This window comes from Carettochelys insculpta, chromosome 1 (genome assembly GCF_033958435.1).
Source record: "Carettochelys insculpta isolate YL-2023 chromosome 1, ASM3395843v1, whole genome shotgun sequence".
NCBI classification, from domain to species: Eukaryota; Metazoa; Chordata; order Testudines; family Carettochelyidae; genus Carettochelys; species Carettochelys insculpta.
In genome coordinates this window covers 51,626,672-51,649,500 of record NC_134137.1, presented here as the reverse complement: position 1 = coordinate 51,649,500, position 22,829 = coordinate 51,626,672, and the positions used below count along the sequence as shown (strand labels likewise).

The 22,829-nt window shown below is 40.1% G+C and overlaps 1 protein-coding gene across 1 annotated transcript in view; it reads left to right on the top strand.

The window, feature by feature from the left end:
• Nucleotides 1-22,829, top strand: part of UBL3 (ubiquitin like 3) — an 85,588-nt gene that overhangs the window by 51,483 nt on the left and 11,276 nt on the right. The window contains exon 2 of the mRNA XM_074986025.1: nt 15,782-15,890. Coding sequence (XP_074842126.1) covers nt 15,782-15,890 — 109 coding nt within the window. The remainder of the gene's footprint in view (nt 1-15,781; nt 15,891-22,829) is intronic.

Sequence of the window (22,829 nt, the reverse complement as noted above, 5' to 3'; positions counted from 1 at the left end):
TGGATGAGGAAAACAATTCCTAGTATTAAGTCTTCCTATTTTGTAGTCACTGTAAGGTATATTAAAAGTGTTTCCCAGATGAAGCTTCCCATGTCAGGGAAGGGAGACAATCCATTTTGGTGCAGATCCAGTTCTCCTGGAAGTACTTAGCTCTTATGGCAATGTGTAACATCCTAAAACAGACATCCAGGGCTGTTAGGAAACATTGGGTTTGGGAACTCAGGGCTGCAAAATTGATCAAGTGGCAATGGATAAAGTATGGATCACTTTACAGAAGTCTACAGAAGATGTAGAAAAAACATTTAAGGTAAAGAAACTGAGTAATGATATTTACTCGTTAATAACAAGTATTAGTTGAACCTCTCTAATATGGCACTCTTTCATCTTGCAATGTCCATAATCTGGCATGATTTTACATAGCCACATGACCAGTTATCATGGGTGCGACCAAGTTTCTTGTGGTTCCATTAAGTTTATGTACAGCAACCTGTCAATGTTCTGTGCTATTATTTAGCTGTAATTTACCCCTAAACGTCTTCTAAGAGCTCAGTAAGCAGTGGAAGTGTTGGTAATGCTGCTAGACAATATTGACCTGCTGTGGTCTGGCAAAGTCTCTCATTTGGCACTGGTCAGGTCCAAAGGGTGCTGAACTAAAGAGGTTCAATCTATAGCTAGTTCATGCTACCCTACCTCCCTTTGTACAGGAAATGGTATAATCTTAATTTTTTGTGTACCTACTGATCTTTGATGTAAAACCATTAATGTTAGTCAAGTGACTTCAGTGGAGCTATATAGTGATGAATTTATTCCATGGGTTTGAACAAAACAAATATGCAGGTTTTTTTTTAAAGTAAGTTTTGTGTTGTATTGTGCTTTAAGGGTTATTCACTGAGAAAGAAAAGCTCTGCAGGTAAGAAGTGACCTTCTTCTGCTCTGAGAAGTACATTCAATGTCCCAGATCAGGGTTGTCAATTATTTGGCCAATGTGTATCCAAGGTGCAAACTAGATAGAATTTTTTTTCACACAACAGTAACAATAATGACAAAATAAATATACTAAATTGTTTCATGGGCTGTTCAAAAGTGTCTGGTAGACTGGATTTGGCCCATGGTCTGCCTGTTGACTACACATGGCCTAGATAATGTTGTCTTATAAGGAGTTTTATTCTAGGGGAACTAGTAAATAACCTGACAGTTCTTAATACTCTTATGTGATTAAATGTTTGCTATGTGCTATATTAGGAAGAACCCAATTAGAAAGAAGGGATTTTGCTTTCATTCATGTCTTAGTTACTTTCACTTGCATTTACCACATCCACCTTTATTTAAACAGTCCTTTCAATTTAACTTTGGCACTATTTGTTTGTATCAAATATAAAAATAGCTTATGTCCTGTCTTTTACCTTTAATTATCACAGCTTAGTAGTTAGTGCTTTGAAAAGGCCAAATTGTGGTGGACTGCCATAGTATATGCTAAGCCCCATGAAACTTGTAAGCAGTGGAAGTTTGGTAATGCTAGATATTGACCTCCTGTGGCCTGACAAATTCTCTCGTTTGGCACTGGTCACGTCCCAAGGGTACCAAACTAGAGAGGTTTAACCTGTACAGAATTTTTTTGTTTTCTTCCTTAATACTTGCAGTCAAAGCTAGAAAGCTTATTAGGTGCATCTTAGCCTAGCAGAGAAAACAAAAGAGGACTGTGAGTGGCCTCACCACTAAGGCTCTAGGACGACACACAAGAAGCCAAGCTCTACCATGTCCAGCTGCTGGGTCAGGAGAGAGTGCTGAGATTTCTGCAGGGATGCTTTTCATGGCACTGCTCTTTTCCACATAGTTTGCTGTCTAATAACTTGTTTAGTATTTTTAAAGAATAACCAGTGATGTCATTACATTAATGGGCAATAACATTTCACCTGTTACACCACAGCATGGCAGTTTTTCTCTAGAATTTTTCAAGCGGTGTCTAAATTCAGTGGCATATATAGTTCATTTGAAGTATGTAAAATTATTGCACTTGTTCAAATGCAAAGATTTCTATTTAAAACACTTCAGTAGAGCATTTAAAAGATAGCTAATACATGTTTCACAGTAGAACATGAATGGAACAGAAAATTGAACTGAATTAATGGCTGCATTGCCATTTATAGGTTCAGCATTTTGACCTTAGGCGTCTCCGTCTTTCCCTTGCTATCCTTGATGCCCCCATCCACCTCTTTGGGCCCAGATAAGGAAGAGAGTTATCAGCCATCATCTTCTGAGGGAAAGTCACCATTACATTAGTCTATATGCTCTGATGTGTGGGACTCCCATCTCAAACAGACAAAAGAGTTGTAATTTTTAAAACAAATTGGTCAAGAGGAAAAATCTCTCCTTCCCTTCTAGTCCTAGATCTTATAATTCTTTCAAAGAAGCTTCTAAAATACCTTAATTACCTTTGTTTCTCTGTTGGTAGTAAAATATATCTTTCAGAATTTGAAAAAACTCACACTTTAACATGGAAACGTCCCTCAGTGATCCTGCTCTATTCATAGTGTAATGTGGGCTCATGGGAGAGTATTGGGAGATACTGGTCTTCTGTGGCCAAAGTTAATCTTGGAAAACTGAGAGCTTTTGTGAATATTATTTCTTTTTAAAATTATATAATTTATTTTAATCTGTTTAAATGAGCTTCCTTGGCATGTGCAGTTTCTGCACAAATGACATTCTTAAGTTAGTTCAGAAAAATTAGTATTCACTGTAGCATGAGCATTTATCTGTCTTAATATTCTGCAAAGATAATGAACTGGATCCAAGGAGATCCTATGATCACATATCATTTGCAGTCCTAAATATGCTGACTTCTTCATTGTCAATTAATAACACTTGAAGTGTGCAATTACATATTGCTTGTTTTAATGCAGGGGTCAGCAACCTTTCTGAGACAGAGTGCTGAAGTTTGACCTTTTAACTTCTGTATATGGTCCAAGTGCCAGTGATACTTTTTAAAGTCACTAATAGTCTTATTTACAACAGGTTCATTAATAAATTAAAATGCAGGGCCTTACTGTTTAGGAGGTGGTTGGTAGCATTAGCTGGCCTTTGTTAATCAACAGTTGGGCATGGTTTTGAACAAGCTCCTGGGTGCCTCGGGTGCTCATGAAAATAGACTTGCATGCCACTCTTGGAACCCGGGTTGGGGGTTGCTGACCTATTCTGATTACTCACTCGTATGATTTTGTGTTGAAGAGCCAAATTGTGGTTCTTTTGAACCTCATCCTTAGTTTCAACTAGATTATGATTTACATACATATGTAAGTTTATGTTCATCTTTTTCGTTGGTTTGCCTCACTGACTTGTTGTTGCAGGCTTTAGAGTTCCTGATCTCTCCATGTCCCACCTCCCTGCACACAATTCCCAGTCTTCAGTGTTCTCTGCTTCATCCCTTTCCATTTTTCACCAGGAAACCCAGATTTTGTCATTTCACCCTCTCCTTTATCTAGTGCACACAAGGACCTATTGCACCAGTAATGTTGTCTTCTCTTCCTCTTCTTATAAAGGCTACAACTGGAAATATGTGAGGGCATGAATAGGAGTTGCTAGCCATAAAGCTGTCTTAATTTTTCCATTTTCTTTAGTCATGTTTTTCTTTCGCTTTTCCACAGAACATGTGTGCAGTTGAGAGGCCCATATTGCTGTTGGCATGGATCACTTTGGCTGCTCCCACTCCACTTTTTGTATCTCCTCTCTACATGATTTCAGGCCCTTTAAAGATGACTTTTTAGGTAGCGTAGACTAGTTTTCTATGGGATTTGTCGGATACCAATTCCCCTCATTGGTCAAAAATGGCCAGAATCTACTGAGAGTCAGAGCAAGATGCTTCTGAATAGGAAGGCTGTTTAAGAATCAAACGTTCATGGGATGATGGTCATAGAAAGTAAGAAATTTGGAGGAGTTATGGGGATTCTGCATTAGTGTAATGGTTATATATATTTTATGAGGCTTCTGTTGTTTTTAAACACTACAACTAGAATTACTTCAATGTATTGCTTAGCCACATGCAATAGTTTTACAGGAAAGGACATTAGGGAATTGTAAACTGACTTAGCAGAAGCAGAGTAGCCTAGCGTCTGAGCCAAGCAAATAGAAATAATTGATTTTGGTGGTGAACACTGTCCATTTGACCCTGAAATGGTTGGCTTCCTATGGAGCTAGTTTTTGGGGTTTGCATTGTCCAAATGGTTCTGTATGTTTTAATTAGTTAGACCAATAATTGATATTTTTACCTTTGGCCATATAATAGTGGTTTGATATTTTCACAGAAAAAGCAGTCAGGTCCCAAATATCTTCTAATCTTAAAGTCTGCATCTACATGGAACCATAGTGTCGGCAGTTTGAGGCAAATGAGCAGTCTTGAAGAGGCAAATGACCACTCATTTGCCTATTTGCGTGACTAATTTGCGTACTTGTGTGAGATCATCCTGCTGGCAGAGGCTGCTGCCAACAGAAAACAAGCAATGTAGACGTGGATCTGCTGTCAAAAAACCCCCTTTGTTGGCAGCCCCTTATCTCTGAAAAAAAGTCAGGGATAAGGGGCTGCCTACAAAGGAGGTTTTTGCCAGAAGAGCCACATCTACACTGCATGTTTTCTGCCAACAGCAGCCTCTGCCAGCAGGGTGATCTTGCGTAGATATCCAAATTAGCCACACGAATATGCAGACGAGTGCCCATTTGCATTTTTGAGACATCTCATTTGCATCAAGCTGCCAGCACTACAGCTCAGTGTAGATGCAGCTGAAATGTCGATGTAACCAAATGGGGCTTAAAATTATAAAGGTTTTTTGTGTGCAGTGTTGTTTTAGCCATATTGGTCCCAAGATATTATAGATGAGGGAGATGAGATCATATCTTTTATTAGACCAACTTCTGTTGGTGTAAGAGACAAGCTTTCACACTTATACAGAAAGTTTCAAAAGCTTCTCTCTCACAAAAGAAACTGGTCTAATAAGATATTTCCTTACCCATCTTCTCTTTCAGACATTTTTGAAACAGTTATTACCTGTTAACAGATTTCTAGATACAGAAATAATCAGTCCAAAATCTGATTTGTATTAGAATTAAATGCAGTTTAATTTAGCACATTTAGTGTTTTCTCAAGTTCACATTTATTAGGAAAGCTTCACTAAGCTGCCCTAGCCTGGTGAATTTCTAAACTTCAGATACCAGACAGACTTTAGAAAATATGACGCTTTGGTTGATTTATGCAGTGGTGGTTGCTGATAAAATAAGTTGCAAGACTGCAGGCATCCGGTTACAACCCAGTATGTGCATATGGATTGGTGAAGTTAGCCCCATTAGCTTGTAATAACAAGATCCCCCTCATCTTACTTCAATATCATTTGTCATAGCTTGGATTTTGTTTCTGTTGTGTTCTAAGCTGTTTGTTTTAAATGGTTCATTGCGTGGTGTCCTATGATCAGTGGCCATGTCAAAACTTTGTAGTATCATTATTCTATAGTTAAAATGCATGATGCTGGGCTGAACAAATGAATGTATTGAGACTAATTCAATTACCATTTTGTTAACGTCATAAAGTTGTTATTATTGACCTTTTTATTATAGCTCAGTTCCAAAATAGGGTCGTCTTTCTCTTGTATCCAAACATTAAAAACTGGATAAAAGCAGGAATGCCATGGCATATGTATGTGAATTTTAACAGAGGGGTGTATGGTTGTGCGTTACATGCACACAACTTATGCTTAGATACTTTAAAAAAGAGGTGCTCTAATGTTAGGTGATTTGCTAATCTATCTGCCTTTATAAGACTGCTGTTTAGTATCTTATACTAGTTTGGCCTTGGCATCTGTGTTTATATTAGATTTTAAAAAAACACTCCTCAGCAGTTCCCAAGCTTTTTGAGATGGCGAACCATTTTGTCAATTCAGTAATACCCAAGGCAATTCAAAACTGGGGGTTGGGGGCGTTGTTCTTAAAGCCCTCGCTGCCCCTAACCACCACCCTCCAACCTACCTCCCATGAGCTATCCCCACTGTTCCTTTGCCCAGCTGCTGCCACCACCTCCTCTGTGTGGCTCCCAGCAGCTCTCCTACTCCCTTCCCCCACCTACAGCATGGGCAGTACACTGCCCTGCCATGCTGAAATGGGACTCAATTTAATTGGTTTAAGGGCAGGATCTCTCCCGCTGGCTCTTAAACCAATTAAAGTGAGTTTCATTTCAGCATGGCAGAGCAGGGACTGGGAGCTGGAGGAGGAGTCAGGTGGCAGCATCAGAGCCGCAACTGGCTCCTTGAAGAGCCACACGTGGCTTGAAGCTGCCCATCCGGCGACCCTTACCAAATCTAATGGTAACCCATGTTTGTGTTAGGATCCATAGGTTGGGAAACCTTACTCTTTTTGCTGATTGATACCAAAAATTTGAGGGAAAATGGAGAAAATTTGTGCTATGTAGAGGAGAGGAAATGGAAAGTTGCTGCTAGCAATTAGAAATGATCTACTTTTTGCATTATTGTGGTGTAATTGGGTCCCATTATGCTAGGTACTATACAAATGTAGTAATAGACATCCCTGCCCTGAGGGTGTTAACTATCTAGATTGGGCAAGGCTTTTTTTATAAACTATACTTGTACCCCTTGTGCATTAGAATTGGCTCGTTATCTACAACAGTATTTCCATGTGTTTAATTGAAGCTTACTGACTGAGCTCTCCCCATTCAGAAAATGTATTATCCTCTTATAATTCATAGAGTTATCTTGTAAAATGTTGCCTTTGCTTTTATGGTGTCAGAACAGGAGTTAGACAAAGATGGGTGTCACTGAGGACTAAAAATAGGCCCCTTTTACATAACAAGACTCTATCACTATTATAAATACTGGAAGCAAAGAGGGGTTTGGGTTGGAGACTGACTGCTCATGACTTCCTCCTTCACCATGTAATAACCTTGTGACCAATGTTCCCTCTAATAATTTCCATCCGTGTACAGATATTTTCCATCCACGTGGAGAATATATGGTTTTAGATGCACTGGAATATGTACAAATGTGCACCACCAGCAGAAACAAAAAAAAAACAAAAACCTAGGTGTGGGCACTCTTCTAATCCTCTGGGCTTCATTGGAATCTCTCCTGAACAGCCATGCAAACCCACAGTTTACAGGGAACACTGCTTGTGACTTCCCAGATTAAGAACTCCTGAGTTAGATATTTATATTTTACCAGCAAGATTGGACTTTTCTCCAAAAGAAAATTATGTCCTTCTATTTGGTCATACCTTTCTCCCCTCACTTGGATCTCCAAACTCGGCTAATATCTATAAGGCTGCCTTTCCTTGTACAAAGACTTCCTAATTGTTCCTCTCTTAAAAGGACCAATTACATTATACAACGTCAGTCTATTTTTCTTTAAAACTCTTTCCTTTCTCTGTAAAGTGATTATTGTTCCTAGTACAGGTTGAACCTCTCTCATCCAGGACACTCTTGTCTGGCAACATCCGTAATCTGGCACAATTTTAGTTAGCCAGACAACCACTTATCGTGGGTGCGGCCAAGTTTCCCATGCTCCCATAAAGTTTGTTACAACCGCCAGTCCTGGGTCACAGTGTTCTTAGTTATAATTTACTCATAAATGTCTTCCAGAAGTCCAATAGGCAGTGGAAATATTCATAATGTTCAGGAAAATATTGACTTCCCATCATCCGACAAACTTTGTCATCCAGCACTGGTCAAGTCCCAAGGGTGCCGGATGAGAGAGGTTCACCCTGTATAAAAAGTTACAAAGTTCAGCTAAATCTGAAGTGTAATGCATGGCATACAATATAGTTTTTATAGCCTCATGTTTCGGGTGACCACTTTTCTCAAAAGTCGTGTGACTCAAGTAAGTCTACCAAATGAGTGACAAAATACGTTTATACACGAACTTGTGTATGCCACTCATTTTTCTAAAATCTGTGTCCATTGTTCATCTCCCTCTTCTTCAAAATAAAGAATTTACTATAAAAATAAAATTGCACTATGGGCACAGCTTAGTGATTTCCCCAAGTCCTGTATAAAGTCAGTGTACAATATGTCTTCAAAATAAAGCCATTAATGAAATAGCATTTGTAACATGTTTGATATGGTAGCTATTAAAATGGCAATCAACTTGAAGGAGAACTATTTGCTATCCTCCCATCCCCTTGGTTATTTCGGGGACTATACTTGTCCCTAAGAGAACCAGTTAATGTGTGTGGTTTTATTGTCATAGGTAAGGCTACATTTTAATCACAGGTGTTTTTACTAAAAGTCATGGACAGGTCACAGGCAGTACACACACAATCTTGTCCCATGACCTTCCATGACTAAATTTGGAGGGAAGGTCGGGGTTGGGGAGAGCCACAGGTGCTCAGGGAGGGACAGGGGGCATCGTAGGTGCTGAGGTTGGAGCAGCCTAGGACCTGTACTGGGGGAGGGAGAGATGGCAGAGGTGGATGTTTACTTTTCTATTTTGGCATCTGGTATTAACAGTTTGTGCTTTAATGGTTATAACATTTAACTTTTAGAATCTGTGACAGCTATTAAATAATGATAGTCTGACACTTCACATAATTTTCCACAGCTGTAAAAATATAAATAGATAAAATGAAAATGTTCAAAACATTCATAAAAATAAAATTCAGTAAAAAAAATTGAATTCTGTCAATCTCGCTGGATTGTGTAGTTAGTTTCACTGTTTTTTCAGAGTAAACAAGCTAAATACATGGAAACTAACTTGCCCCTGTAATATCTTGGCTATAGATAAGCCTTAGGTACAAAATGTCAGAGCAGTATTCCTTTTAGGACATGTAAAATAGTTTACTTAGAGAGGAAAACTCCTTACAAGCTGTTTTTTGCATCGTCCACTCTCATACAATGAACATAGCAATCAGTATTGGAAAAGTTATTAATGTTTATAATGTCATATGGGTGTATTTAGTGTAGTAGAATGTGGATGTTTTTAATTAGGGGTTTTGTCTATTTTATTTAGCATATAAAATTTTGAAAGTGCTCCAGTTTCGTTTGGGATGAAAATCAGTCTCATGATCCTGTGTAAAATTACCTTCTAGGTTTTTTTTTTTTTTTTAATTTTATTTATAGCAGTATAAAGAAGAGCATAATTCTGAATAATAGAACCTTATAAGGGTAAAACAGGATTTTCTTGAACATATATTCAGAGCTAATTAATTTGAGGTCTCTGGACAGCAAATCAGATGATATAAAATAGTCTTCATGATCTTGAAAAACTAAATTGGTGTCTATGTATTGTTTTTAAAAAATACTTGTATGTTTGACATGTATGTGTGTTATCAGTTTTGTCTGCTAGGACATCCCAGAGATAAAAAGAACCGTGGCATACTCAGAGTTTAGTCCAAAACAGTGCAATCCTCATAATCTTCATAATTTTTGATGGAGGAAAAGGAGACGTAGCCTTAGAACCTTAGAATTAGTCCAAACCACCAGTTTGATTTTTCGGCATTTTACAATCTCTGTTAAGCGATTTTAGCACTGTTAAGTAGAGTTTGTATTGTGTGTTGATGTGGCCCTAAAGAGGCTAGCTGCATACTGAACCTCTGTGTCCAGATTTACCTTTAAACTTTGTATAACATCTCTTGCTTTTTGAACATTAGCTATGCAAACAAACCAGGAATTAAATATATGTCAGACTGCAGTAAGGGAAATTTAAATCTGTTTCTATATGCTGTTTGTCACCCTCAGCACTCCCTTAGCCCAGCAAATTTTTAATTTAAACATATGTTCTGTGCCTGACAGAGAAGAAGTGATAGTTCCCACAATTTTATAAATTTTGCAGTTTGTGGAAAAATAAATTCTGCAAACCTAATCCCAAATTATCTGAGACCTCATCATAGACTGTAAATCTTCATGACAGGTATCAACTCTGTTTGTGTAGCATAGAGCTTTATGGAGCACCTTTTTTCTGACTGGAGCCCTCCAATCATTATTGTAATATAGAAATTGAAAATATCAATATCTGAATTGATAAAATAGGGCAGAAATCACTTACATTGCTATCTTTCTGCTTGCAGAATCCTATCTTGGGTCATAAAAGGAAACTCTAGGGAATCTGTGGCATTAAAATAATTTTATAGTTCATTCTTCAAAAATGTCTCAGGTTTTCATCCAGTAATCATGCTTGCAGTGAAGAAATTTGTTCACAAATGCACTACCCTTCCTAATTTTAAATGTTCCTAAAAACATTTTAAGCCTCCAAGAAAAGCGGGGTATGAAAGGTATGTAAAAAAGTTAGTCAAAACAAAAAAGCAGTCAAGTAGCACCTTAAAGACAAACAAAATAATTTATTAGGTGATGTGCTTTCATGTCCCATGAAAGCTTATCACCTAATAACTTATTTTGATAGTCTTTAAAGTGCTATTTGACTGCTTTTTTGTTTTGATACAATACAGACTTACATGGCTATCTTTCTGTCACTAAAAAGTTAGTGATTTTGTATGCTTACGATTCTCAAATGTAGTGTTCCTAGTTTGATTTTGCAAGAACCAACTAAAGTGGACATAGTCCAGAATTGACACTAAATATTATTTTTATCATTTCTGGCACTTCATCTTTCATCAGTAACATCTCAGTTATTACTATAACACAAAAATAATGCAAAGTCCTCTGGCACCTATAGACCAACCAATTTTTGGAGCATAAGCTTTCGTAGACAGACCCACTTCATCAGATGTATCCACAGGACTTCTCGTTTTCACAGATACAGACTAACATGGCTACCCCTCTGATACTATAACACAGAAATTTGACTTTTAAAATTTAGAGCCAAGTTCTTGAGTGATCTTGTCCCTAAGGAAGAGTGTGGAACCTACATTGTGGAGCCTTCATAAAAAGAATCACAAAACTTGTTGTTACATCCCTCAGGGATAGGGCCCTACCAAATTCATGGGCATGAAAAACACATCACAGGCCATTTTGTTTGCTTTTACCCTGTACTATACAGATTTCACACAGTAGACCAGCATTTCTGAAACTGAGAGTCCTGCCCCAAAAAAGAGTTACAGGAGGGGTTGCTCATAAGGTTATTTGAGAGGGATTACAGTATTGCCTCCCTTATTTTTGTGTTGCCTTTACGGCTGGGTGACTGGAGAACAGTGGCTGTTGACTAATGTCCTAGCTGTGTAGCACAGAAGTAAAGGTGGCAATACCATACCATGGCAGCCTTATTTCTGAGCTGCCATCCGTGGTGGCTGTGTCTTCAAAGCTGTGCTCCCGGCCAGTAGCCCAACTCTGAAATCAGTGCTGCTGTAAGCTGCAGGGCAGAAATAAAGGGAGCCATGCCACAAACTACCCCCGATGTTGCTACCCCCTCGCAGTTCCACAACTTCCACACTATGAAACTGCAGATTTAAATAGCTGAAATCATGAAAGGTATTATTTTAAAAATCCTTTTACTATGAAATTGACCAAAATGGACCATCATTTTGGAAGCGGCCTTACCCATGGAGGAACAAACCGGTCAGACATAAAAGGCACAAGTGATATGATAAAGATAGGGCCTCCTTGAGAAGGAGGAGGAAAAAATACTCTTTTGGTAATCATCTGGAGACTCATTTTAATTCCATTGCAGCCTTTCAAAAATTATGAGGTATGACATATTTATACAGTTGGCATCTGAATCATTGTATAACCTTAGAATTTTAAAATTAGCTACTTGTATGTTGGATAACACTAACATTACTCAGGTTTTCCCCTTTACATGTATTTACACACACATTTGCAGTAGTATGTTTAGATTTTATTAATCAGAGTTTTGCAGGGTAGGCAGCATAACAGTTGCATGCCATTAACAGTTCTTGGTGCCTCAAGGACATTTTAAAGGCTAGACTTTCAGATTCAAACCCCATGAGACTGCCACACCAACATGAACAGTAAGATTAAGAGAACATTTAAAAAAAATAGATTTAAAATTTAGACAGGCATGCACACTAAATTAGACTGTAGCTTACAGTGCTGTAACTAAAGAAAACATTTAACCATTTATTAGAGTAGTTGTTTCCTTGCATAACTTGACGTAACAACAGTTTAAGTATGTTAGAGATTTGCTTCAGGGTTTTGCTAATATTCAGTAAAGGTTACATTTTCAGACAAAAAATAAAAACCCTAATCAATCTATCTACATAAAAATGTTGGCTTTTCCTGAAGTGTCTTTATTGGATCACAGATCATGTGAACTTCTGATACAAGTAGCTGAGCTTTAGCAGTTCAACCTTGTCAACTCCATAGGATAAATGTCAATGAATATTTTTATTCAGTTTTTCATTTTTGTTGCTCCTCTTCATTTTAAATTCTCTGTTTACTCAGAGGTCTGTTAAGGATAGCATTAGGCCAGGATGGAAATGTTGCCCTTACTTTAATTTTACTTGCATTTTCACACTGTTTACTTGAAATATGCCAATCCCTAAATGCTGTTCTACGGGGGGCGGGAATAAGATCAGTGATGAATACAAGGACTGTTGCCTTGGACATTGCTCTGTTTTAGCTACTCAGTCTTTGGCAGTGCTAGACAGTCAAGGCTTGATGACAAGACTGATCAGTGCCTAGAAAAGTAGTAGTATAACTATTTTAGTTTATGTAACCCTTTCTCAACCTTCTGGATTGTTTTGGCAATTCAGTGACAGTTGAGAAAGTAGTTGTTAAAATATAAGACTGAGGCTGTGGCCACACTTGGCCAAAACTTCGAAATGGCCTTGCAAATAGCCCTTTTGAAGATTACTAATGAGGTGCTGAATTGAATATTCAGCACCTCATTAGCATTAGGATGCTTCCGGCCACGGCGCTTCAAAAGCGCTGCTTTCGAATGCTTGTGGCTCGGCACAGCTACATGGGGGTCCTTTTCAAAGGGACCCTGCATATTTTGAAATCCCCTTATTCCCTTCCGCTGAGAGGAATAAGGGGATTTTGAAAGGTGCGAGTTCCTTTCAAAAAGGACCCCCATGTACCTGCACCGAGCCGCAGGCATTCAAAAGCGGCGCTTTTGAGGAGCCGCAGCTGGAAGTGTCCTAATGCTAATGAGGCACTGATATTCAATTCAGCACCTTGTTAGTAATCTTCGAAATGGCCATTTCGAAGTTTTGGCCAAGTGTGGCCACAGCCTGACTGTTGAAAAAGTTAGATTTGTCTAACACTGTAGGTTAAGAGCAGGGGTGGGAACATTTTTTGGTTTCAAGGCCACTGACCTGTAGACAAAACAGTCGGGGTTGTCTGGGTGGGAGGGAGAGAGGGAGCAGAAATAGGTTTGGAATTCTGGGGGGTGGGTGATCTTGGCAGGAGTGGGGGGCATGAGCGGGCTGGGGTTGGGGATCTAGGTGGGAGGGAGGTGTAGGAACAGGCTAGGGGTGTGGGTCTGGAAGAGAGGAAGGATGCAGGAGGGTTTGAGGTGAGGGGTCTAGAAGGGAGGGGTCAGGGTGGTATGAAGGTTCCAGGAGGAAGGAAGTTAGGAGCAGGGTGCGGATGGGGAGTCCAAGCAAGGAGGAGGTTGCAGGAGGGGAGTGTGGGGTCTGGATGGGAAGAGGTTCAGGGTGTGGGATGCAGGGTCTGCAAGGGAGGCATCGGGGGGTGAGGGAACTGGGATGGAGGGAACAGGTGCAGGATCTTGGTGGGAGTTGGGGTAGGTGGGAGGGAGGGTCTGGACAGAACAGGGTGCTGGGACTTGTCTGAGGGCAAGGGGTCTGGGTGACGGGGGGGTTGCAACTTACCTTTGCAGCATGCCTGGATACATATAGCTCAACAGAACCTCCCACTGCTGCTCTGATTGGCCAGAATACTGGCCAATCAGGGCAGGGGTAGGAAGTCCCCAAGCAAACTGCTGAGGCCATGCTTGATGCGCCTTTCTCCTCCAGCCTGGGAGAACAACAGTGACTGGCAGTGGAGCCTAGAGCTGCTTCCTGGCCCCCGAGCTCTGACAGAATCCATGTTCTGGATCCAGAATGTGGATTGCCTGATCCGGTCCTCAAGGCTCAGTTTTCAAAACCCTCCACCCTGCCATGGGCTGGATGCCATGCAGGGAAGCTCTGAGCCTCAGGAACCGGATTCAGACAAGCCATGATCCGTATCTGGATATGGACCACAGGTCGGTGTTCCCCTCCCCTGGTTTAGAGGTTTTTCTTCAGCATCAGTCCTTGCATATGCAGTTATATATGTCTCAGCAGCCTATTTAGAAATCTTTTACTTTCTTGGAATGACTGTTCTTAAGGTTGCTGCTGCTGCTGCTACTTTTTGGTCTGAGAATTTGAAGAATCTACTTTGTTTAAACAACTTTTCTTAAAATTCCTGTGACTCCTTGCCTTACATGTTTGACTTTATCTGTATTATACAGAACAATGCAATTGGTAATAAATACTGTGGCGTACCATAAAATTATGTAGTAGTTTTAAGCAAAGAAATAGAAGTTAACATTTGGACTGCAGTAATAAAATAAGATCTCTGCCATTTTCACAGTCGGGAATTCAAGAAAGAGAACAACTATTTCTACAGTGACAAATTTTCCTCCTGGCTGGATTCCTAAGGGAATGTGAGACAAAGAAAAAGTTGAAAGAAATATTATGTCCTGTTGAACTTGAAAGCTGAATCTGTGTTCAAGCTCCTATTTATGAATAATATAGCAAATAAAGAAAATTAATTGTTGAAAACAGGTCAAAATCTGCGAAAGCCTCACTTCTTACATTTATACATAGTATTCAAGTCTTGATTCAGACAGTTACTAAGGTTACGTCTAGATTGAAGAGATGTATTGGCAAAAGGTATGCAAATTGTGCAACGCATTTGTGTATCTCCTGCTGACGTCTGTCGGGAGAGTCTTTCCCAACATTTGGCCTATCGGCAAGGGGCCAAATGTCAAGAAAAGTCCCTCTGTCAACACATCCCTTCTTCCTCATGGAATGAGGATGTCTGGGATTTTGACAGAAGACTCCCCGAGTGGCAGACTTCTTCTATTGGGAGATCTCTGGGCTCCCAACAGAAGCCTGTAACCTAGACATAGTTATTTCCTCTCTTTCTGTTTGGCTAAGAGACCACAACCTGGATATATTGTTTCATGACATCTGGGTAACAAAGAGAGAAAATGTGATATCATTAATTACTTCACTGAATCAAGATCTTGTTCACCCTGATAGAAAAGTAAAATTGAAAGATAGAGAAATCAGCAGCGGATTCATAGTCCTAAAATATACAGAGCACTAGGCAACTGATTTTTCTGGGTAAGTTCATATATTAAAGTCAGCTATTACAGTCAAGGTAGCAAATGTAGGGTTTAATTTTCAAAAACAGAATTTCATGTTTTTAATTTGCAAATGTGAAGGAAGCAAGCATTCTTATTTTCCCTCCTTTTAGTTAAGTAAGAGTTCAAGAGAATATGAATTCTTAGCATTTAGTAGTGTTCTTAACTGAAATTTTTTCCTTGAAAATTGGTATTTGGCGGTATCATTAACTCATGTAGCTTGTGGTCAAATTAAAAATTCTTAATACACATTAAACATTTTATTAAAGTTGTCGTCATCTTGGACCATTTATGGGAAAGCTCCCTTCTGTCCATCTTTTTTGGATGATGCAAAGGTACCTGAAGTACAGTTGTCTGTGTTTAATATTTTCAGTTTTCAATATGTTGTGATTTTTTCCAGACTAATTTGGACAGATTAGTTGTTAAAACCAGTGCATAACTTCAGCAAATTAAAAAAAACCTTGTGATTAAATAATGTATTTTATTTATTTTTAATAAATCTTCCTAATGTTTTGTTTTCTTTACAGATAAATTTGCGCCTCATCTTGGTAAGTGGGAAAACGAAAGAGTTCTTGTTTTCACCAAATGATTCTGCTGCCGATATTGCAAAACATGTGTATGACAACTGGCCTATGGGTAAGTCCTCTTTGTGTCCTTTATCTGCTAACTTTCCAGTCAAGTGTTTATTCTTACATAACTAAGACAGAAACGTTCATAATTGTATCATTGTTCTTCATATTCAAACTGAAATTTGTATAAAAATATTTTCAGCTTTTTCTTTTTCCTCTGTTTTCAGTGGTATAAATTTTGAGTTGTTGAAGCCTGGTCTGTTAACACGCTTCCTTGTGAGGATTCATTGTGCTGTACATACTACTCTTCCCTCATCTTGATTTTATTTTCTAGACAGACTTGATGAAAATCTAATAGCTGCAAATTGATCCTGACACATGTTGGATATTAAACCCATTGTTTAAGGATGAGTAAGGGAAAGTATTCATTTTATATAAATTAAATAGCAAAATTGAACCTCAGCTATTGATTGTAGTTTTGATTGCTTTGCCTCAGAATGACCTGTGAAAATACCCTAACAGCCAGAAAATAGCAACACTGAAAGGCGGTTGTGAGACGATATGGAGAAGTGGGGACATATTTAAATATGGAGATATTTTACGTTATCTGGGAGTAGTATTTGGAAAATGGAAGTATAAACTAGGATAGTATGCTTTGGGGTTGACAGCTGCCGCAGGTCCCTAGCCAGGGTGGAAGGGGAGCCTGGCTCCATGGCCCAGAAGGCACGGCGGGGCCAAGGGTGGAAGGGCATGGCATAGGGCCAAGACTGTATTGTCCCTCCAACCACACTCCATCACAGCTGTGTGCAGCGGTGCTGCCACAGCAATTCAGAGGACCTGGCACTCTAGCCACAACCATTGCCAACATAACAGCAGAAGTAGATGGAGCTCCAGGACCCTTTGAAATGCCAGGCCCTGAGGCAACTGCCCCCTTTGCCTCCCCCCCCGCCACGTGTATAAGTAAAATAATGGATGGTTTTAAAAAATCTGATCAGGCAGTCTTAGTCTCCCTGTCCCCCGATCCACTATCCAAAACTGAGAAATGACATTCAGTTTGTTGAAAGAAAGTACTTAGTCTCTGATACTGGAAATCATTTGGGGCTATTATCTTAGTGTTTCAAGAGTACTGAAAAACTGTTGCACGTGAACAGGAATCATGTGCATCTGAGCTATCTATGTCAACATCAATAATGCATCAATAATGCATGCTTGGGCCCTAACCTGATGGTCTCTGGAAGTCAGGAGGAATTTTTTCTGGCCTCAGTTTTGCTCAATTGATAAAATACATGATGAGGAAGTTTGTGATCCTTAAAATGCTAGGTGTGGACGCACACCTCTTGGAGACTTCTTTTACCAAACTAGCTGAACCAATGGTCTCTTTGGTATAGCAACTCAGTGTCTATTGTGCAGTTGTAGTGTGCTTCTAAACTCATCTGACATGATCACATTTACTTTGGGGTTTTTTATGTTCATTTGTATGAATTAGTAATGGCTGAACTAATTGTTTTGTCCTTTTAAAGCTACTCCTGGGTATATTATATTCCAGTTTCAAGGCAGCTTCTTGCCTAGCTATTAAGGCATATTTTAACAGAACCTGTGTAACACAGGATCAAGGATTTATATTTTGTGGCTTTTACTTGTGTGTTGATGCCTCTAATTAGCAGCATTTTATGAAATTGACTACTTCAGACTTACGCAGCAGCAATTAAAACTGAAACTGTACCTTGTACACATAACAAAGAATAAAGAAAATTATGTTTTTTAAAAGGAACAAAGTCATTCTGTATTACTTAAGGAGTGACAGCTCAAATTAATGCATGATCACAGTATGCAACATATACCAAAGAAATGGCTGATTATGGTTATAGATCAAGTTGTGTGTATAAATCTTGAGAACAGATAGCTGCTAATTTATATTGCAGGAGAAAGTAAAGTGCCTGGATTTGTCACTGAAATTTTTATCTTTCTTCTTGTCTTTAAATCATATTTCATGAGTTACGTTAGTTCTGAGAGGCAGTAATTAAAGTTATTTAAAATTTAGCCATCTATTAAATTAATTGTTTACTTGATTAAGCCTTTCCAAGTGTATGTGGATCTTGTTTTTTACCAATTAAAAATTAGCTTTGCTGTAAGAATTGTTTACAACTGACCTAGAGTGACACAGTAAAGTTATTTAAGGAGTTGACTGCATGAATCTTTCCCTCAGGTTTTTTTTTTTAATCTTTGGTTTCTCCATAAGATGTGCAGAAATGAATCTGCCTTATAATGTAGTCTTTCAGAGGTCTGCAACATTCCATTCTTATCTACAGTGATAAAGATCCAAGTTAACTTCACAAACTTTGGTGGAGATAGTCTAGGTTTACATCACTGCAGGTGAGGGCAGAATTTTGCCATATACAGTAATGCCTCGAAATGTGTGATTTCGAGTTGCACTTAGCTTGCATTAACGTGAGTCAAGTGCAACTCGAAATCCCGCTCCCTCCAGCCCTGGCTCAACCCTCCCCGCAACTGGCCTGGCTGCAGTGCGCGCGCTCTCTCTCTCTCTCTCACTCACTCACACACACACACACACACACACACACACACACACACACACACACACACACACACACACACACACACACACAGAGGCTCCAGACGCCCCCCCTCCCCCGCAGGGCTGCATGGCCCTGGCTCAACTCCACCCCCTGTTCCCCACTGCAGCCCTGCCCCAATGCACCACCAGCCTTAACCCTCCCCAGCTGTCCCCTCAACCCCAGGACTTACTTTCAAAAGGAGCTCCAGGTACTCCTACTGCTTTCCTGGCTGCAGAACATGCATTCTGCCAGAGAAAAAAACTAACTCCCCACTTACACAACATTCAAGTTGTGCGAGGGTGTATGGAAATGCAACCCTTGCATAACTCAAGGGACTACTGCACCAGAAATTTGCTCAGTGTCGTGTTAGTTGACAACATTTAATGATTTTTAAAGGCTTATAACTAGCATACTTGAGCCACTTCTCTTCTCTTGTTCTCTTCCACCCTCACCCTGCTGTACAGGTTGAAATACTCTGATTCAAAAACTTCCTTACTGCCAGTGAGAATATCCAGTGATTCATTTGCTCATACAGATAGTTGATAGCCCAGGAGAAAAGTTTTTCTCTTTATTCCCTGTTTTCTAAAATTACTTTATCCTCTGAGTATGGTTGTTGGAATAATTACATTTTCCCTTATGATGATCATTTGATCAGTATTATGGAACCTTTCAGTTGAACTTTTTTCATTGGTTCAGCTAGGAGAGAAGTGTTTTCATTATGAAAATTTAATATTCTGGGTGACTGTTTAAAGGGAAGAATCCTTGACTCTCTGCCGAGGAGCAGAGATTAAAAACAAAAAATGGTGGATCAGCCGTCATTACTATACCAAACTGCCACTTTTCAATCTTCTGCCCTCTTCTATAATCGTATCTTTCTGCGACTACAGATTGGCTAAACTGTATTACTGCAGTTCAGAAGGAACTCTAAAGATGAAATCTTTAAAGTAAAAAATTACAGATAAACTTTCCTCAATCAGATAAATAGCTAATGCCAATAATCAGAGTAATTGTAACACTTCATTTGGGCTATTCTGACAGCATATGAGTGTCCCTTCCTTGAACTGCATTATAATTAAAACAGGTAGTAGTTGAAAACATTTGAATTTCAGATGGTTTCAGCTGTGTGCAGGTTGTACCTCTCAAATCTGTAGCTCTCTCATCCAGCAACATCCATAAACCAGCAAGATTTTAGTTAGCGAGATGGTCATTTATAATGGGTGTGGCCAAGTTTCCTGTGGTCCCATAATGCTTGTTAACAGCCCCTGGGCCTGGCTCTCAGCGTTCTGTGCTGTTATTTAGCTGTAATTTACCCCTAACTGTCTTCTATGAGCCCAGTAAGCAATGGTAGTGTTGGTAATGCTGCTAGACAATATTGACGTCCCATGGTCTGGCAAATTCTCTCATTCAACAGCGGTCAAGTCCCGAGAGTGCCAGACTAGAAAGGTTCAACCTGTAGTTTCATCATATCTTGTAAATTAAACTCTATAAGGCATCTAATAAATATTGCCAGTTTGACACACTTTCCACTCAAACTTGTTTCTGATGGCAGTCCTGACTTTGTAGTGCTTAGGACAGCTCTACTCTTCTACCATTACCCCTGATGCCTTTAAAAGTGAACAGGCTCAATTGTAATAGTTCCTTTTTCATTATTCTCCATGCATCTTTTCTTACCAGATGCTAGTTGTACACTTTCCATGATTTATAAAAGAACTTTCCTGACCCCAGTTTCATTTTCTGAGTTTGAGTCAACAGGAGAGAGATTTAAAGAATTTGGTTTGTTTAGCTTGGAAAAGAGAAGACTGACAGGCTACATGATAGCAGCTTTCAAGTACCTAAAAGGGTGCTACAAGGAAGAGGGAGAAAAATTATTCTTCTTAGCCTCTCACGATAGGACAAGAAGCAATGGACTGAAATTACAGCAAGGGAGGTTTAGGTTAGACATTAGGAAAAATTTTCTAACTCTCGGAGTGGTTAAACACTCAAAATGCTTTGTGTGGTTGTAGAAGCTCCATCATTGGAGATATTTAAGAGCAGTTTGGATAAATATCTAACAGGGATGATATAGATGGTGCTTGATTCTGCCATGAGGACAGGGAACTCTTGAGGTCCCTTCCCGTTCTGTTCTGTGATTCTTTCTATCTCTGCCCATTGTGTACTTGGAGCATAAAGGTTGACTTCTGCTATACCTTCTTGAATATTCATGTTTACTATATAAATATTGCAATAGATGGAGTAGAGCAGAAGCAGATTTTTAAACAGTTGGTATGAGATACATGGTCAACCAGGAAATGGAAGATTTTGTTCTGAAAGAGCAGATTTAAATTAAGAATGTTAATGATTTGTAATGTTTATTCTTAAAACTTAATGCCGATTTGGTTACTGGTTTTGAAAATTGGCAGATTTCTAAAGAATAATAAGTGATCATCTAATCTTATACATTATTTATTTTAGCTAAAATCTTTCATGGTAAAATGTGTGATTCTTGCAGCTAATTTGTGATACGTAAATCTGTAGAGACAGCTATGAGAAGTTTGCTGAAGGATTATCATTTCAGTAAACTCTCTTTTAACCAGTATTCAGTCTACTGGAATTTTCAAACAACCGGCACCAGGTGCCGTCCTGGGGCCTAGGCCTCCTTCACTAGGGGGCTACATTGCTTGCAGCTGCCTCTCCATCCCACTCCTCTCCTGCCCATTGCTCACATGGGGAGCAGAATCCAGCTGCCAGCCAGGGAGTGGCATGTGGCTGGCAGCCCCCCAGAAATGGAACACCCCTGAGTCAGCAGCCCCAGACAAGGCAGCCCTGCCAAGGGGAGGCACTGTGTTATTGGAGCAGGGTGGGCTGCTCCAGCTGGTGCAGGGTCTCAGAGATTCCCCCGTGAGTGCCCACCACCACCACCCCAAGAGCACAGCTGTGCTGAATCTGGAGGTGGCTGGACAGCAGCGCACTGACCTCAGGGGAGAGGAAGCCCCACCATTAGGGGCACGTGCGATGGGAGCAGGAGCAGCATGGCTAGATCCTGCCACAGACCACCCAGGAGAAGGAGGTGCTGGGGAGGGAGAAGGGCAGCCTGGCAGTTCAGCTGGCGGCAGGAGGAGCTGCCTCACTGACCGAGCCGTGAGCAGGAGGAGCTGCCGCCTGCCACAAGGCACAGAAGGAGGAGCTGAGTGAGACCACTGCACTGCAGCAGGAATGGGACGAGAGCTCCCTGCAGGCAGGCACAGAGCCTTGTCAGGGACCAGGGGAGGACACCTCTCCACCACCCAGCACGTTTGAATATCCGTCAACCTTGTGGTCCAGCGGGTGTCAGATATGAAAGAGTTTACTGCATATGTGTAATCTGCAAGGGTCAGATGCTTACCATTCAGCTCTTGCAAGAATTTCAGGGCATGTGCATTTCATTATGGTCTCTGGAAATTCAGGTGGCTAAATCCTCATCCTCATTCAGCACTGCGAAGTAGCCACAGAAAGGAGCACTTCAGTTCTCTGATTTGAAAATGATTTTAAATCAGTAAGCAGATGTAAGATGTAAACAACAAGCAGACTATAAATGTGGCTGTTTATCCACACTGGACTGAGGCTGAACTCGGCCAGTTGAATGTTGGAGGTCAGAGAAATAGAGAATCTCCTGCAATTGAAGAAAAATGGAATTAAATGAACCAGATGGATGTGGAGTCTGAGTGGGAACAGGAAGTGTCTTCCTTATCATCCATTAAAATATTTTGCATAGGAACTTGTAACCATTAATCAGTCTTCACAAACCATCTGTGAAACGGTTTATCATATTCCTGATCACTTTGCAGAAGTGAGGCTCAGAATCACTGGGCTGGAAAGGACCTCAGGAGGTCATCTTGTCCAGCTGGGACTTAAAAACCTCAAGGGATGGAGAATCCACCACCTCTCTAGGCAACGCATTCCAGTGCTTCACCATCCGCCTGGTGAAGTAGTTTTCCCTAATATCTAACCTACATACACCTCTCCCTCTTCAACTTCAGACCAGTACTCCTTGTTCTGCCATCTGACACCACTGAGAACAGTTTCTCACCCTCCCTTTTAGAGCTCTCCTTCAGGAAGTTGAAGGCTGCTATTAAATCACCTCTGTCTTCTCTTCTGTAAACTAAACAAGCCCAAATCCCTCAGCCTATCCTCATGGGTCTTGTGCTCCAGACCCTTAATCATTTTTGTTGCCTTTCGCTGAACCTGCTCCAGCAAATCCACATCCTTTTTATACTGGGGGGCCCAAAACTGGACACAATATTCCAGATGTGGCCTCACCAGTGCCAAATAAAGAGGAATAATTACTTCTCTAGATCTGCTCGAAATGCTCCTCCTAATGCACCCTAGTATGCCGTTAGCCTTCTTGGCTACAAGGGCACACTGTTTACTCATATCCAGCGTTTCATCCACCATAACCCCGAGGTCTCTTTCCA